Source organism: Phocoena sinus, chromosome 13, assembly GCF_008692025.1.
Source record: "Phocoena sinus isolate mPhoSin1 chromosome 13, mPhoSin1.pri, whole genome shotgun sequence".
Classification (NCBI taxonomy): Eukaryota; Metazoa; Chordata; class Mammalia; order Artiodactyla; family Phocoenidae; genus Phocoena; species Phocoena sinus.
Window position 1 is genome coordinate 46,818,956 of NC_045775.1, and position 19,383 is coordinate 46,838,338.

Here is a 19,383-nt window from a genome sequence, read left to right on the forward strand (position 1 = left end):
TCATATCAAGTTTGAAACTGAAAAATAATACCACATTATACATGTCACAATAATATAAACAAACATAGGGGTGATAAACTCTAAATTCAGCATTTCTTGAGGGATGGGGTGGGGTAGAATGAAAATGCATAAGAAACTATCTGTAATTTATTTTCTTTTTAAAAAAACTGAAAAAAATATGACAAGCTAGTTTTGATAGAGCCAATAGAAAGTATGTATCTGTGATGCTATCATCTAAATATTTCTGTATGCTGGAAATGTTTTATTTTAAAATGAAAGTTAAAAATGCATTTGTTTTAATTTACATAAATGGAACCTTTCTGCAAAACGTTCTGTGACATGCTTTTTTTTACCCAATTCGTATTTTTGAGAACTAATCAGTCGATAGATCAAAATTCAATTATTTTAACTGCTAAACAGTATTCCATTATATGAATATACTACATTTTCTTCATTTCCTACAATGCACAATGCAACAACATCCTTGTTATCTGTCATGTATATGCATAAATATCCCCTAGGATATAAACTCAGAAATGGAATTGATAGTATTATGTAGGGTGTACAATTTTATTAGTTTAGTAAACATTCTCTTAACTGACTTCCTCTTAATTGACTTAATACATTAGCCAACATTTTCTGAGAATATGCCCCCCCACATATCTCATTTCACCAAGCTGAGTTGTATGCTTATCGAAGTCAGTCCTTTGTTTACACTAGTTATATTTGGTAATATGATTACACAATTTAAATACTGCAGACTGATGAAATGTCACAAAACTGTAATATCTATGGCTAAGTTGAATACAGCAGACCTCAATTTAAAAAATGATACCAACTTAGTCATACAAAACTATGAATACTTAAGTACTTAAAGGAAAGTACTTAAAACCATAGTAGAATTCTACACTCAGACTGCTTCAAAAATATGTTTAGGTTTTCTCTCCACTATAATAAACTGAGACCAGAAACTGTAGCCGATGAATTACGGGTGCAACTTACGTAATGCAATATGGAAATACAAAAAAAAAAAAAACAAAAAACAACAACAACAAAAAGCCTTGACCCTATACAAACTATCAGTAAATGAGCAGCATTTAAAGTAAATGTTTATAAACAGTTTATTTTTAAAAATTATTCTCTGCTTTAACCAACTTTTTTGATTAACCTAATAACCTGATCCTTATGTTTTGAAATTAGAGAGTTTTTACTGTATTGCCAAATATGTCTCCAAAATGATGGTTACCTTGGATTTTGTAGGCAATATATTCTCTGCACTTACTCACTCTAACATTAACTCTAACAACTTTGGGTACAATCTCCTTCTTTTGGTAAGTGTTTACAGTTCTCTTCCTCAAGGTGTAATACTTTTTGCCACGTATTCTATATCATTTTCTACCACAGACACTCTGAAACAAGGGAAATCATGATTTTATATTGCAGTTTAAAATTTTCAGTCGTAATTTCCCTGTCATAAAAAGCACCAAGTAAAGTGTCTGTTAGCTGTAATACTTATCTCACTCTTTTAAAACAGAAATCATCAGCAGGTAAGTAAGAGGCCCTACCCTTTTCACATTTGTCTTCTGAAGTATTGGTCAAAAGTGGTGCTGTGAGGACATGCATACAATGGTTGTAGAAGAAATTTAGAAATTCACTTTTTTCAGTTTTCTGAAACATACAGAAAAAAAAACTTTATTATCTTTATAATTAATAAAACATCTTCAAGGGTTAGCAGTGCACAAACAAGAGATACTTTTAAGATACTGTGAAAGAATCGAAAAAAACTTGTTATATTCACCTTAACCTTATTTCTGCAGAACTGAAAAATCAGATCTATTTCATATTACATGTTAAATAAAAATGAATATAAGAAAAAGATCAGATAGCATTATAAAAAGTTTTTCCAGGGAAAATTATCTAAAAGTTTTTTTTCAAATATGCGTGTGATCTGAAATGCAATGAAAAATCTATCAATGTGAGAGCAACTTAACCTTTTAAAACTTGAAACCCCATATTTCACAATGTATCAAATTTGAAAAAACACCAAGTTGATTTATCAAGCCACTAGAAATGTTACAGATTTTAGATATTTTTTTTAGTTTTAAGAATTTATTACTTGGAAATTGGGAAAATAATTCCTTTCGGTTTTTTTGGCCATTATTTTTTATATAACTGTTCTATAAACTTGTAATGACTTAAAAATAATATACATTTTCTCAAAATTTGAGTGAAGTCTATAAAGGAGAAATATCCCAGCATTTTGAGATAACCACTATTAATATTTTGCAATACTTCCTTAAGTCCTTTTTTGTGCTGACTCCTTTACGCAGTTAAGATCATTTGGTACATATTTTTTTCTTTTTTATTGTGATAAAAAACATATAACATAAAATTTACCATCTTGACCATTTTTATAGTTCAGTAGTGTTAATTATATTCACATTTCTTTGTTTTAATTCTTAAGATGTTAACATACAGAGGCCAAGGGTCATAAATAGAAGTGCTAACATTTTACCAAGACTTTAGCAGATTACAATCTTGTATTTTGCTGCAAAAACAACTGCTAGAGGAACATTACTGTTACTTGAATTCTGAGTGTACAAATGCTTGAATATTTGTTTTTCAAAATTGTACAAATTTACAAAATTTTGATTTTTACATATATTTACATAACTTATTATATATAAAATCATTTAAAACTGACTAGACCAAAACGTTTCTATCGCAGAGTAATTTCTTACATTAGTTGTAGCCAGCATGTTCTCTGGATCAATTAGAGTACGAAGAAGTCCCATTAACTGAACAGCACCTCCTAGCTCAGGATCAGTATCACAGATCATTTGTTCAATTACTACATTAATGAGAAGGATATCCTGAAAGAAAATGTGTTTCTGTGAGACTTGGTTTGGATATAAGACAAACGTACCACCTGAAAGAACAAAATCAGAATCATACAGAAAAAAAAAAACAAAAACAAAGAATGGATGAACTTATTTAAACCTTTTTTCCCCAATGTTTTCAAAGTTCTATAAACACACCAGAGCATAAAGAAGCCCACTCAAAAACAAAACAAGACAATGCAAAAATCAGAGCACACGACAGCTTACAATATCATCAACATAGGCAATGGAAAACAAAATCATTTACCGGAAATTCTTGTTCACTGGAGGTTCTAACATATTTTCAGTCTAGGTTTTAGCTTCAGGCATGAATTTAGAAGTTGACTAAACCCAAGATTACACACATCAAGTGACCCCAGAACATAGATTAGTATGTCAGCTTCTAACAAGAAAATCCTTTCTGACAAAAATATGAGAAAAAATAACCCAGTACACAGCTCTCCACAAGAGGTAAAAGGGTACACACTGTGTTATATAATGATCTGAAGCAGCCAAATAGACTTATTATTACATTAGTAACATGTTCTTGGGTCTTAATATAAAGAGCTACAAAGCAGCTTTGCAGATACAAAATTTATTTGCTTTCTGCCTATATTTTAAAAGTAGATACCTTAAGCATTAAAATAGGATACAAAGTGATGGTTCAGGTCAAAGGAAAAAGTTTTGACATCAACTCAGAGGATTTGAGAACAGGTTTATTATTGGGGGAAGAAAGGTAGTAACTGAAGGAGATGAAATAAGAGAACTGCATGGAATGAAGATAAATTTGTTGAATTGGGAGAATTTTGTAAAATAATAAAAAGAAAAGTTCCAGTATAAAGCACATTTTGTAATTATTTTGCTTTTCTAGTCCCTCCCAAACTTAACATACTGTGTTATGCTAAAATATTTCCCTGTGAAATTGTGATATTAAATGCAATGAAGAACCATCAAAAACCATGTCATAACAACTTAACTGCTTAAAATTAGAATCTTACCCTCTACCATGTCTCAAAATTTGAACACCAATGAATAATTCTATCATGGCATCAGAAACAATGAAATTTCTTCAAAGACAAATTATGAAATATAATTCACAGAGCTACATTAATAGACTCAAGCCTTATTTTAGTTAGAGGAGAAAGAGCAAATCCGCTTAATCTGCTCCTGTTTCTTATTCTGGTATGTTCAGCAAAGTACATCACATATAAAATGTTAAGATATTACAAAAGGTATCAGCTAGTGAGCTTTCTTCAGAACAATGATATGGTATTTACTTACTTTAAATTCATACCAGTGTGTACAACTTGGATTCTACCAGTTAATTAGGGGCTCAGATAATTTGCTCAATTATATATAAGCAATTACATAAGTTCATTACTCCTCTTACATAATAAGTTCATTCATCTAAAACTAGGCAAAAAAATATACATATATATATAAATGATGAATTTAAGTTACATTTAAATGAAAACACAGTTGCAAGAAAGACTTCTTAAGGTATAGCTCATATTTCAATATATGTACTTTAAAAGCTTTTTACCCTTCTCTCTCAAATGTAGTTTCTTACAAATCCTGCCTCATAAGTACCAATACCAAATTCTGCTGGTCTACATGCAAAGATAAAAGGGAAATGACCTGTGCTGATTGAGATTCCCATAATCTGGTGACTTGTGGAAGTGAAAAAAGCCAATTTATATATTTCATAGTGAAATAGACTGCTACAGAGAACTATAGCCTTTTCAGGAGATCAAAACTGCCTTTCTCAAAGACGTGTAAAACTTCCTTGACAGACAAAGGTATATGCACCATTGAATACTATTCTGTAGAACTTTTTAGGGTACCCGAGCTTGAGACAGCAAGGGCACAGAGGTCAGTAGGTAAACGGGAACCTTCGGGTTTAAAAATTATGCTTAGATAAGATGTCTAGAATACACAAGAAAATAATTTGGAAGCCTACTAAACAGCAGAGGAAGCTTAACTGTAAAGTAAGCTTTTGCAACAGTCTATGACTGTTTGATCTCTAAGACCACCACTGGGTCAGAAAACTCACACTGACAGAAAATAGGCTACAATACAAAATAGAGCCCTGAGGAAAGGCATCTTCCATTGCCTATCTCAGATGCAGCCACAGCTGAAAATGTCCTAAGGGAAGGAACCTAAGCTTTGGAAGAAAATGGGCAAGGAAAATTCTTTAGAGAACAGAATCAGGGACAGCTGGTTTGGTTAATCAAGAACCTCCAAGGACAATGAGTCTAAGCTACTGATATTCAACAAATATTTGACAGACCAGTGCATCATAGCTGTGAATGAATGACTGCTGTATGTATGTTCTCCCTTTTTCCAAACAAAAGTAGTTTAATTGTGATGTTGGGGCACATAAATTATCTTTTTGTTTAAAGGTCCCTGAAACAAAAGGAGCCTTATCTGGACCTGAAGAGGACTGCACAACACCCAAATATTCTGGACGTGAAGTCTCCAGACTGGATACGGACGTCTCCCTTGAGGAAAGGGTGAGTGATGAAAGAAAAGTGTATATGGACGTTAGGTAGTTACAGAGATGGGCTGTGGCTGATACTACTTAGATGCCAACTTAGTCTCTATTCTCTTTGTTCTGCTAACAGAGCCCAAGCTTTGTTCAGAGAGGCAATGTACTCAGCTAAAACGCTGTATTTCTCAGTTTCCATTGCAGCTAAGGGTGATGCACTTCTGGCCAAAGAAATACAAGCAAAAATTGCTAAATGGAACCTCTAAGAAAGAGCTTTAAAATGAAACAGAAAAGCTCTCTAGCTCTCTCCATTTTGCCCTCTGCCCCCTTTCTTCTCCCTGCTTGGAGGTGGAATAGCAATCTTGCAACCTCAAAGTAACAGACATTAAAACCAGAAGCTCAGGATGACTGACTCATGAGTCTTCTGGCATCATAGAGCTGTTCCTTGACTAACTGTGACATGAATAAAACAAAATTTTTATTAGGTAAAACGATTATAGGCTGGTTTTTCTTTCTTTTTTTAGGATTAAAACAATTACAATTAACATACTATCTACCCTCTTAGCAAATATTTAAGTATACAATATTAATTATAGGTAATATGCTATACAGTAGATCTCTAGGACTTGTTCATCATGTAAAAGTGAAACTGTATCTTTTGACTAATACCTCCCTGGTTTCCTCTACTCCCCATCTCCTGGCAAGCACCATTATACTCTCTGCTTCTCTGAGTCTATTTTATATTCCTCATATAAATAGTATCATATACTATTGTGTCCTTCTGTGTCTGGCTTATTTCACTTAGCATATTGTCCCCCAGGTTCATCCAAGTTGTCAAAAGTGGCCAGGTTTCCTTCTTTTATTCAGGCTGAATAAAATTCCACTGTATGTGCATGACAAATTTTCTTTATCCATTCATCTGCAGATGAACACTTCAGTTGCATCCATGTCTTGGCTACTATGAATAATGCTGCAGTGAACATGAAAGTGCAGCTATCTCTTCAAGATCCTGATTTAAATTTCTTTGGATTTATATCCTTAGTGGGGCTACTGAATCATATGGTAGCTCTCTATTAATTTTTGAGGAGCTTCCACACTGTTTTCCATAGTAGGTGCACCAAGGTACAGGCCCACAACAGTGCACAAGAGCTCTCTTTTCTCCACATCCTTAACAAGACTTGTTACCTTTTGAGTTTTTGATAAGAGCCATCCTAATAGGTGTGAGGCGATACTTCATTGTGATTTTGATGCGCATTTCCCTGATGATTAGTGATGATGATCACTTTACATGCACCTGTTGGCTATTTTTATGTCTCTGAAGAAATGTCTGTTCAGTTCCTTTGCCCATTTTTAAATTTGGTTTTTTTTTTTTTTTTTGCTATTAAGTTGTAGGAGGTCCTTACATGTTTTGGATATTAATCTCTCATCAGCAACTGTGTACAACTCTACACTTTTATTCCCCAACCCACATACTATGTGACTGGTATCAGAATTTCTTTTTATATTGTGTATCTATTAACAAATTTCTGTAGTTGTAGTTATTCATAATATCTTGTCTTTACCTTTTATACTGCATTAAAAGTGATTTACATACCACCATTAGATTATTCCATTGGTCTATATTTGCCTATATATTTACCTTCACAGTGAGATTTACACTTTCATATGCTTTCATTTTGTTGTTCAGTGTTCTTTCATTTCAACTTGAAGAGCTCCCTTTAGCATGTCTTAAAAGGCAGATCTAGTTTTGACGAACTCCTTCTTCAGTTTTTGTCTAGGAAAGCCTTTTTTCTTAATTTCTTTCTTTCTTTCTTTCTTTTTTTTTTTGCGGTACACGGGCCTCTCACTGTTGTGGCCTCTCCCGCTGTGGAGCACAGGCTCCGGACGCGCAGGCTCAGCGGCCATGGCCCATGGGCGCAGCCGCTCCGCGGCATGTGGGATCCTCCCAGACCGGGGCACAAACCCGCATCCCCTGTATTGGCAGGCGGACTCTTAACAACTGCGCCACCAGGGAAGCCCGTTTTTCTTTATTTCTGAAGGACAGCTTTGTCAGGTAAAGTATTCCTAGTTGGCAGGTTTTTTTTTTTCTTTCAGCACTTTGAATATATCATCCCATTCTCTACTGGCTTGCAAGGTTTTTGCTGAGAAATCAGCTGAAAACCTTCCTTTGTATGTGATGCGTTTATTCTGTCTTGCTCTCAAAATTCTCTTCTCTTTGATTTTTGACAGTTCTATTATAATGTATCTCGGTGAAGACCTCCTTGGATTGAATCTGGGGACATATGAGCTTTAGACTTGGATGACCTTATCTTTCCCGATAAGTTTTTAGCCATTACTTCTTTAAACATGCTTTATTGTCCCTTTCTCTTTCTTCTCCTTGAGACTTCCATAATGTATATATTATTTTGCTTTATGGTGTCCCATAATTCATGTAGGCTTTCTTCACTCTTCTTCATTCATTCTTTTTTCTTTTTGTTCTGACTGGATTGATTTTAAATGGCCTGTCTTCAAGTTCTCTGATTTTTTCCTCTGCTTGATTCAAGTCTGCTGTTGAAGCTCTTTATTGATTTTTTTCAGTTTAGTCACTGTATTCTTCAGCTCCAGAATTTCTTCTGGTTCTTTTTTAGTTTCTGTTTGCTGAACTTATTTTGTTTATGTATTGTTTTCTTGATTTTGTTTAGTTATCTGTGTTCCCTTGTAGCTCACCAAGCCTCTTTAACACAATTATTTTGAATTCTTTGTCAGGCAGTTCATAATTCTTTTTTTAAAATTATTTTTAGGGTTGGTTACTGGAATTTAATTTTGCTTCTTGTCAAGTTTCTCTGACAGCTCTCACGTAGATTTTGGAAGTCTCATGGAGGTATTCTTGTCTGTGGATGGTTGTTAAATCAGTGTTTCTGTTGCAGGGATAAGGGCTGGAACTTCCTATCTGCCATCTTGCTGACCTCATTCCTCATCTTGCTCATATATTAAGCCAAGCTCATTCCTAAGTGATACATTAATTTCTTATGTCTTTCCTTTTTTCTGTCGCAGGTCAGGACTTCTTTTTCCAGTTATCTCCAGCTGTTAGAACTATCCTTCTAAAACCAAGACCTGATCAAGACATTCCTCTGCTTAAAATAGCTACAAAAGATTCACTCCTTAGACTGGGTGTATAGGTAGTAAATATTCTAACCCTGTGCAGTCCAATATGATATCCACTTGTCACAGAGACTGTTTAAATTAAAATCAGTAATTCCTCAGTCACACCATCTACATTTTAAGTGCTTAACAGCCATAGGTAGTGAGTGACTACCTTGTTGGATGGCTAAAGAATAAACATTTCCATCATCATAGAAACTGAACAGCACTCTCCAGGCCTTTTATTTCAGCTTCTTTGTTGAAGAAGGGAAAAGGAAAAGACAGACAAAGACAAAGCGAACAGACTTAGACAAAGAGAAAAAAAGAGGGAGGAGAAAGGGGGCAAAAAATGGGAATATTTCACAATCAATAATACCGATTGCCACACTCAATGATATGAAAGTCTTAAAAAAGTTGGTTTCTAAATCCTTGTGTCAGATGGGTTTAGTTTTTTGTGTTTTGAAGTCTCATTTTAATAAAACATGAGTAGTTATTAAAGTAAGTAACACAAAAGAGACACAAATCCACAAACTGTTCAATTCTGAATAAGAGCCAGTCTTTTGCAATAAAATCTACTCTGGGGCTTCCCTGGTGGCGCAGTGGTTGAGAGTCCGCCTGCCGATGCAGGGGACACGGGTTCGTGCCCCGGTCTGGGAAGATCCCACATGCCGCGGAGCGGCTGGGCCCGTGAGCCATGGCCGCTGAGCCTGCGCGTCCGGAGCCTGTCCTCCGCAACGGGAGAGGCCACAACAGTGAGAGGCCCGCGTAACGCATAAAAAAAAAAAAAAAAAATCTACTCTGAAAATAAACATCAACTCAGACTTCCACTTTTGGCCAAGATGAAGTGACAGGAACTAGATTTACTCTTTTATCTCAAACAACAACAAAAACCCAGGCAAAATATATGAAACTACAATTGGTAATACAGTAGACATCAGTCAAAGACACTGAGAGATGGGTAACAAATGAGATGAGCCCTATGATGCATGTTAGGTATTATTATTAATTACTGGATCCTGCAAACTGAGTAAAAATCAACTTCTAAAAAACTGGAATTAACCACGTGTCTAGAGATTATGTTGTATATAGCAGCATGGAATAGTAAGACAGTCTTATCCCAGAGGTACACTCACCTCAGCTAACAATTTTTAGTCTACTACAGTGCATTACTAAACCCACTTCAAAGTAATAATGTGCTTTCAGAGACAATGAACAAATAGTTCCTAAGAAATGTAACGAATGATTTAACATTCATCAATGAACTAAAAGTATTACCAGCATTATAAGTTGTCTGTAAAACATGGTTCATTTTCTTAGCAAGCCTGGTGAACAGAAGGAATAGCTAAATTAAAAGACTCAGCCTCTAACCGCAGTACAGCTAATAACTAGCTATGTAAGTGACCTAACTCTTCCATGCCTATTTCTCCAATGGAACTAAAGTACAGTGGTTACTAAAGTCGGACCACTCACAAAATTCAAGCCAGCATTTCTAATTGCCTGTTAAAGTTCTTTATTGGCATTAAAACAAATCTAATTTTCCTTAACCTGCTTCTCCAACAATGGCATTAATCTGGCTAGAAAAGTCATGCTCAAGCATTACGGCAAAATAATTGAGATGTAAGACAAATACAGGAAAATTCCTTCTTCGGATGTCAAACTATAACTTGATCTGAAAATAAGCCATTATAGAGTAACCCCAGCGAAATTACTCCAACGCTGGGTCACCAAAATCTATTCTAGAGAACACCCTTTTAAACTTACAGTCTTAAGAGTGTCCAATAACTCCTTTCCCATTAACGCCTGCTTACTCACATGGTCTTTTTTTTTTTTTTTTTTTTTTTTTTGCGGTACGCGGGCCTCTCACTGTTGTGGCCTCTCCCGTTGCGGAGCACAGGCTCTGGACGCACAGACTCAGTGGCCATGGCTCACGGGCCCAGCCGCTCTGCAGCATGTGGGATCTTCCCGGACCGGGGCACGAACCCGTGTCCCCTGCATCGGCAGGCAGATTCTCAACCACTGCGCCACCAGGGAAGCCCCCCATGGTCTCTTTAACTTCTCTTTACACCACCATAGTAATTAAAACCTTCAATTTAGAACCAGTTTCTAAATACTTGCAATATTCTGGGGTCTAAGTCAGGGGTCATTAAACTACAAAACTACCTGGCCGGTTGTTCACTTTGTAAATAGTTTTACAGTAAAACATTTACTGGAACACAGCCACACCTATTCATTTTCAAACTGTCTATAGACAGTTCATACTAAAGTGGCAGAGTTATGACAGAGACCAGAGGGCCTACCAAGTCTTATTTACCTTTTGGTCTTTTAAGAAAAGTTTGCCATCCTTCATCTAGATAGCAACATTTAAGTGAGTTTAACCACAGTTTCTGGGAGATAGTTCAAAGTTTTAGTTGTTTCTAAATCAAGTTTTAGAGAAATGATACTCCTGTTGGTTTCATCACACTCCAGCCTCATGCTATTCTTAGAAACACATACTTTTGTTTTTAAAGTACATTTAAGTGGGTGTAAGAATTTTTCAATATTGCCAAAAATACTGAAAATATATAATTAGCAATGGAGGGAAAGTTTTGGGTATCTACACATGAAATTTAGAGATTATCCCGATTATCAGGTGACATCTCTATTTTCTGATTGGGAAACATAAAGAACATACTTTATTTCATTGCTTCTAAGACAGATTTCTTAAAATTTTAACTTCTTGATGTTGAGATATATTTTATAACCTATGGCATTACACACTCACTGTTAGCCAAGTGGCAATCATGACAAAGTTACATGAAAAATTTGTACTGACACTTTCTGGTAAGATCAAGAAAATATCAGAATCTGTGTAACTTAGATTGCATAGTAAATAAGAGGGGAAAGAAAGAATGGCAAGAGCAGGAAGAATATTCTGAGGTAACAGGATAAAAATAACTGATGTATGTTGTGGAAACACTACCAGTTTTTAAAAAACTATCTAAATATAAGAATCATAAAAAAAGCTCATGCATATGAAATTTGCTCTTGCAGCTACTTGAATGAAGGTTACAAGTATTACAGAACCAATACTTCTTTCAATCCATTCTGATGTGTTCAGAGAAAGCAACAACCGTTCTTCAAATTCTACAGAAGAACTTAATCTAACTTCTTTAGTCTGTGAAATGGCAAAACAGCTTGGACAAAGAAAACTTAAGCTCATTTTTTAAAGTTGGGGGAATTTCTTGGTATGATGTTGAAGGAAATGTTACTTCTGTACTATTCCTGACACAAAGAAATAACCTGAATTGAATCATGAGGAAACATCAGACAAATCCAAATTTTCGCATACTACAACAGAAAGTTTTCATTTTTATCTTGGGTAACAAGGGGATTACTGGGACAACGGATAAAATCTGAATTAGGACTATAGTTAGATAACAGTATTGTAAAAATGTTATTTAATTTCCTGACTTTCCTGACTTGATAATTGTACAGTGGTAATGTAGAGTTTTAGTAGATAGACACTGAAGCAAATAGGGGTAAAGGAGCACTGTGACATTGTTTCCATACCTTTTTCTTCAATGATTCAGAAAAAATTAATTATATATTTATGTATGCAAATATGTATATACAAATACAAGCAAAGAAAGACAATGATAAAGCAAATGAGAAATAAAGTATTAACAATTGGGAAATCTGAGTAAAGTGTATATGGGAGTTCTTTGTACTATTACTGTAATTTTTCTGTACATTTAAAATTACTTCAAAATAAAAAGTTAAAAATTGACACAATTTTAAGAAATAAAGTGTGATATGTTCAATACAAAATACTGAACAGTCAACCCATAGAGATTAGCTTATGTATTTATTTTAAATTTCTTTTTATGGTAAATTTTGCTTTCCAGAATTAATTTGAAGCAAATTCCATGTATACAATTCTAGAAATAATTCAGTAAAAAATAAAATAACCCTAAGGCTAATATCATATCTATAGAAATTAACATATGAATTTATTCCTAAGTGAGAAATACACTGAAAATACCTGCCAAAATAAGCAGTTCAGCAGTAGCTGTATTACTTATCCCGTCAGATTCTAAAAGAAGTTTTACTGAATGTTTCAAAGGTCATTAGCATAAAAATGTTTGAAATCTGTTGCACAGCAATTATTGCTAAATCTATCCTTCCAGCTTGGATAGAAATAATGACTATAGTAAAAAAAAAGTTAATATTGCTATTTCCTTGTGTCTCAACACATATTTTAATACTGTAATCCATGTTCCTAAAGCCAAATCTGCTCCCACAGTACCAGAAAGAAAAGTTTGAATGCTGTGCATTTATTTTAAGACAGCATCAAAATATCAACTGCCCGCTGAATACACAGGTAAGTTATTTCTTCTTTCCTTTAAACATTACTACCAACTTAGTATAGTAGAATTCAGCATGTAGAATCCTTAATTTTGGAAATTAAGAAAAAAGTAATTTATCTTCATTTGTGGGCTAACAATTATTTTGAGGCAACAAAAATTTTTAATTGGAAAATTGTTAGACCTCAGAAAATTCAGGGAAATGAAAGACCTTCAAGGCTGTGACTACAAGAAAAAGAGAAATTAAAAAGGGACTTTTCATTGTTAACGATCAGTAACTACTTCCCCATGTCTCATGCATCAACTAAATGTAAACAAGAAAATCTTTCTAATGAAAACAGAAATAAAAGCTGTAAAAGTTAAGAATTCTAAGCTAGTAAATTATTATTCTCATAGTCTGAGAGATTTTATGTTGAATGCTCTTAATCCCACACATCACTAAGGATGAAGCAATAGAAGTGTTAATTTCAAAGTTATCTTTTGTAAAGGATGGCACTAAGATAAGAATGTCAACAGTGAGATTATAAACTGATTAATAAGCTAGGTATTTATTTCTTTAAAGTCAGATTTAGCATCATTTGGGTTTTTTAAACTTTAAAATATAGTTAACACAAAATATTTCTTCTATTTCTTTTCTACTGCCTAAATAATAGCATTAGCCCAAACCAATTCTAAAATAAAACTGCTTTAAAAAAAAAAAACAACCTGGAAATATCTAACAGATAGAACGTAAAAATCTAAGTGGACATTAATAAAAAAACAAAACATATAAAACAACTACAGTTTAATTCAATAGTAACAAAACCGTAAAAGAATCAAATAACATTGGGAATCTAAACCTTCTTTAAGAAGGGACATAATTGTATTTCAGTTATTTTCTACTTAACACTAACATATATTTAATATAAGAAAGGGTACTTCAATTACAGCTATATGCTCATTTTGTCTTTAAATAGAGATTAAGGGGAAAGTTTAAATATTTTTGTAGTGGGAAAACACAACATTGGTTTCATTATTAAATATTCATTCCCACTAAAAAAAAGACACAATGAACCAGTAAAAGCACTTCTTAGGGGCTTCCCTGGTGGCGCAGTGGTTGAGAGTCCGCCTGCCGATGCAGGGGACGCGGGTTCATGCCCCGGTCCGGGAAGATCCCACATGCCGCGGAGCGGCTGGGCCCGTGAGCCATGGCCGCTGAGCCTGCGCATCCGGAGCCTGTGCTCCGCAACGGGAGAGGCCACGACAGTGAGAGGCCCGCGTACCGCAAAAAAAAAAAAAAAAAAAAAAAAAAGCACTTCTTAGTTATACTAGATAAGTGCCTGACCTAAGGGTTTAGAATTACATTTCATTAGTACTTGAAACTTTTTTTAAAACCAAGAATTAAGAATTTGATTCGTTAAATCTCTTTATCTCAGTAAAAGTTTGAACGCATTTGTTTTGTTTTTACAATAAACAAATCAACTGCCACATATTCTGGCCTTGTCAAAGTCACAACTGATCAGAAATCTATTATTATTCTTCATAAACAGTTAAAATTATGGTTATGACTTTTCTCTCAACAGTTTGCAAACACTATTTTATAGGTAATTCATATAGAACCAGAGCATTATCACTTACGTCATCACTCTGCTGGGCTTCCTGCATTACAAATTCTCGGACCATGGAAGGACTAAACTCTACTAGATAAGAAAATATATCTGTAGCAGCTGATCTGACTTGCAAATCATCCATGCCCTGATAAAAGGAAAATCAGGTTACTTAGAGACTGTGAACAAAGTTATGCCTGCGTTCCCCCTTTTTCTCCCAAATCTATGCCAAACAAATTTTTGGATTTAGACATGGTACTGGAATCAAAACATATAATCTCTCCCATCCTTTTCTTTTACAAATATTAAAAACTTTAGGCAGCTCAATGATTAGTTTCTGCCAGTTTTTGTCTTTACCACCACAAAAATAAATATTCAGAGAATTTAAATATAAGAATCAGCACAGGATTATAAAGCACTGCTTTACAAATGCTGCAAAAAAATTTCAGGGGTGGAAGGGAGGATTCTTGATTTAAATATATGCAAAAATATGAATGAGGTCTCCTAGTTAAGGCTTCAAAACTTTCCAGAAGCTGTCTTTGGTCCTGTTTGCCAGTTAGGCCTTAGTAACTGATTCTCCCTTTTATGACTCTCCTAATAGAGGATGATTTTGAAAACAATCTGGGTATTTTTCACTCTTTTCCGGTAACTTAGTTTTCTAAGGTAGTGATCTTGAATGCTTTTTCCCTATCACTACATGAAGGATACATGATTCAAAGATAAAAATCTCCAGGTGATTCTGAAAACATTCCCTAACTTAGCAGTTCTCAAAGTGTGGCCCAGGGAACCCAGGAGAGGGGTCTCACACACTGAAAAGGGGGGTTATAACACCCTTTTCAAAATTGCATGAGATTAAAACTATTTTCATAATACTATTTATTATGAAAATAAATATTAAGGCATTACTAGCCTTTTCCACTCCCAGTCTATCACAAGTATAATGGGGTTTTCCAGAGGCTACAAGATGTAATATCGTTAACAGATTAAACGCAGATGCTGCTATGAGAACCTAGCTATCTTTTATTACGCCAGGCATCAAAGGGGTTGGCAAAAAATATGAAACAATGCCACTTGTCTCACTAAAATTTTTTTGTTTTGGAAAAGTTATTTTTTCATGAAAGTTATATTAGTTATCTAAACATATAATGGGTTAATAATTATCATTTTAAAATGAATTAATAAGTACTTAAAAATTTTCTCAGTTTTAATTTTTCATACAATAAATGCCAGTGGATAAAGCTCATATAAACAAAAGTATGAGAGAGAATCACTCCCTTAACCCCATATTGTAGCACGAGCCCCCTTGGTCCAGTCTGCCCTTCTCCCATTCACTGGTCTAAAAAAGGAAAGGTATTTTATTAGTTTCTATGAAACATACTTAATTTTGTTATAGAAGAGATAACAGTCTCATAAAACCAGTGGGATTTTTATTTACTTGAAGCCATATTATATGACTCACATGTTAATATTACAAATTTAAGTTAATAAAAATCTGAAGAGGTTTTATGACTCACTACCAAATGAATCATAATCTAAAATTACAAAATTCAATATGCATTACTATAAAAAATTATTTCCCATCCACAATATAAATCTATTACAAATTCACAATTTCAAAAACATGAAAAGAAACTATATAATTACCATTACAATTTCAAGAGCAGGAAGAATCCCCAACTTTGCCAAAGTTTTGAAAAATGCATCCCTGTTTTGAGGTTGTAATGTCTGAGAAAATGCACAAAATTCCTTGAAAAAATTAACCTGTAATGTTAGAAAGAATAGTGAGAAGTTGACACACATTAAAAGTAACTCTGAGGTAAACTGTAATGTGATCTACCACAGTGTGGAATTAACCTTCTCAGGGACCTAGAGTTTTTAGGGTATCCTGGCTCCTCAAAACCTAAAGAACATAGAAACCATGCTATAATAAATGGTGGCTGGGTTTTCAGGGAACACTCATAAAGCACAATTCAATTTTTAAGAATTGTAAGGAACATTAGAGATTTCCTAGGATAAAGGGCTAATTTTATAAATGAGAAAACTGAGAAATAACTATACCAAAGATGACGTGGCTGATTTTAAGTCAGCAATCTTTCATTACTTCTTTAGTATCTGATTATAAGGTTTGAAAAACTGGCAAACTGCTGGTACACAGCAGTCACCATTCCCTTTCCCCAAAGCATGGTTTATACCTCAAAAAAGTGATTACCAACACATTCTAAAGAAGAAAAACACTTCCAAGAACCAATTCATCATTCGTTTATTCAAGAAGGATTCTCCCTACCTCTTGTTTAACAAAACAAAAAAAGCATCTCAATAATGTATCTACAACCATAAAAATGTATGAGTTTGTATTTCTGTCCTAACATAAACCACGTCTTGATTTTGTAATTTATAAGGCACATATTCCCTCACTGGGAGGAATAAAACCACATCAAAATATCTCTAAAAACTTCTATGATATACAAAACAGTAAGTTTTAGAAACTTTGCAAATAATCATTTTATAGTATAATTTAAACACAGGTGACCCTTGAACAATACAGGGGTTGGAGTGCCCGCCCTCCACTAAGTCAAAAACCTGTGTGTAACTCTATAGTAGGCCCTCCATATCTGTGGTTCCGCATGCAACCTTGGACCATGTAGTTCTGTAGTATTTACTATTGAAAAAAATCTGTGTCTAAGTGGAACCTGCAGTTCAAACCCACGTTGCTCAAGGGTCATCTGTTTATATCTTCCATACTAATTACAAACATTTTTCTTTTAAATTAACAATTTCAATATTAAAAGCTGCGTATGCCAAAAGAGTAAGTGTTCTTTAAGGGTGTGAATTTCAGTAATAAATAACTTACCAATTCACGTCGTTTATCATCATCCGTGGCCTCATCTGTTAATTGTGCAAAAACTTCAGACAAAAACTTTTCATCTTCCTACAATGAGAAAAAATAATTACTATGAATAGAAGTATAAAGTTATACTCATTTATATGATTTCACAAACTATAATAAAAGTAGCTGAAAACCTAAGAGCAATTCCATTGCAAAACCTAAAATTCCAGGTATATTCATATTATAATTTTCAAAACTTGACTACACCATTCAATATTAGTTAGACATATTAATACCTTGTTTAATCAGAAACCTCAACTATAAAGAACTCTTTGAAAAACAAAAAATAGATGTTCAAGAGGTCATGCATGAAAACTCTATTTACCTTAACCGAGAGCCTCTCTAACTCCCTTTCAGGGTCTATTTATTTACGCTTAATTTAAACGTAATTCAAACAAGTCTGAAGATCTCATTATTAGTCCACAGTGGATTAGAAAAATGAGAGTTACAAACACAGCAATAAAGAACACTGAATTCTGGCAGTGATAAGATTATAAAGGTTAACTGTGATTATCTTTTGGTGATGGATTATGAGTGATTTTCTTTTTTGCTCATCTGTATTTTCCAATTTTCTATAATAAATATGGACAATTAAATTACAAAGGAAAAACTGACATGAATATTGAAATTTACTTTAGAGAAGATTTCCATCAAAATGTGCTGAAAGTTATGCTTTTAAGTTTCAGTAATCTTCAAAATTCACTTTTATGAAATATAATTTGAATACTTTTAAGTAATTAAAATAGCATAACCTAAAAATATTTGTAATAGTGATAACTGCATGGTTGATAATAAAATCAAAGCATGACATATAAAGGATATAGCTAATATACCTGCCCTTTCTCTTACTGTGAATCATCCATGAAGTGGTATCAATCCCTTAAAGCCTTTCTGAAATAAGGTAGAGCATATATGAAAAAATGAATGAAAAGCACTAGATATGGTCATGGAAAATATAACATGCTCTCCCACTAAACATCCTTTGGAGCTATTCAAAGACACATCACTGACAGATCACTCCTTTTTTGACTCAGAATAGTGTTCGTTTTGTTATTTAGTTGACTCCTTTTGGATCTTATGTATGGAGGCTTGAATCATCTATCTACCTTCTGAGAGAGTTCAACTACATAAATAATCTTTTACTTATCCCTCAAATCACTTTTTCATCTCAGTATTTTAGGTTTTGTGGAGTAAGCACATATTTACCTCAACTTATACCTTTTATAAATTTTTATCTTCCTGCACCTCTCCCAGATTAAATCTTCCTTTCCTGTCTAAAGATTTTTAACTTTTTCAGAATCTTTTCATAGGAAAATAGTTCCAGTTCTTTGATAAATGCAATTTCCCATTTAAATTCTTCTTATATGACTCATTATTTGTTTGCTGATGGCTAGAACTGCATAAAGTATTACAGAAGCAATTTCAAGTATTACAGTCTGCTAGGAGAATGCTTTCCGATCCCTAGTATATTTCTTTTCTGATCTCTAACATTATTTTTGGTATTATTCTACACAAGCACTCTGTTCCAATGTATTAAGGGAGCGATGTTAGGTAGCTTAAAGCCTATCATAAATATAGCTGGAAAATTTCCCCTAACTCCCTGGTTCTTCAAGTAATTAGTTTCTTTAGATCACTTTAGTTTTTCTTTTCTATTTCATTTTAAGAGCTTTTAATAAATCAATTATTTTAAGTCATATTGTGCATGTTTACTATTTTGGATAACAAAACCTTAAAGGGAAAAGATGAGCTGCTCCTAAAAAGTCTGAAATCGAACTTTTTTCTTTGCGATGATGTAAAAATGGGCACACACACAAAACCAAAATCCCAAACCTAGGACCCATGCAACATTAAAAATTCTAAAAGGATCACGTAGACACAGAAATTTAGAATTAGATGAGGCTTTAACAGAGTACCTAGAGATTGCCTAGTCTAATTTTAAAAGTCCATCTCAAAGAATGGATTTATCAGAAGCTAGCTAGTGATAAAGATGGATTTAGAATCCTGGTCTCCTGCATAATGAAGTTCTGTCACTCCCACAACAGAAAATATACAGGATAGATTCCTAAGTAGGAATCAGACC

The 19,383-nt window shown here is 33.9% G+C and overlaps 1 protein-coding gene across 2 annotated transcripts in view; it reads right to left on the minus strand.

Moving 5' to 3' along the window:
* PPP4R3B (protein phosphatase 4 regulatory subunit 3B) overlaps positions 1-19,383 on the minus strand; it is a 67,305-nt gene that overhangs the window by 23,777 nt on the left and 24,145 nt on the right. For both annotated transcript variants that reach the window (XM_032652382.1, XM_032652383.1), the window contains exons 5-9: positions 17,268-17,345; positions 16,061-16,177; positions 14,448-14,564; positions 2,742-2,873; positions 1,566-1,668 (exon numbers count right to left, since the gene is read on the minus strand). In XM_032652382.1, coding sequence (XP_032508273.1) covers positions 1,566-1,668; positions 2,742-2,873; positions 14,448-14,564; positions 16,061-16,177; positions 17,268-17,345 — 547 coding nt within the window. The remainder of the gene's footprint in view (positions 1-1,565; positions 1,669-2,741; positions 2,874-14,447; positions 14,565-16,060; positions 16,178-17,267; positions 17,346-19,383) is intronic.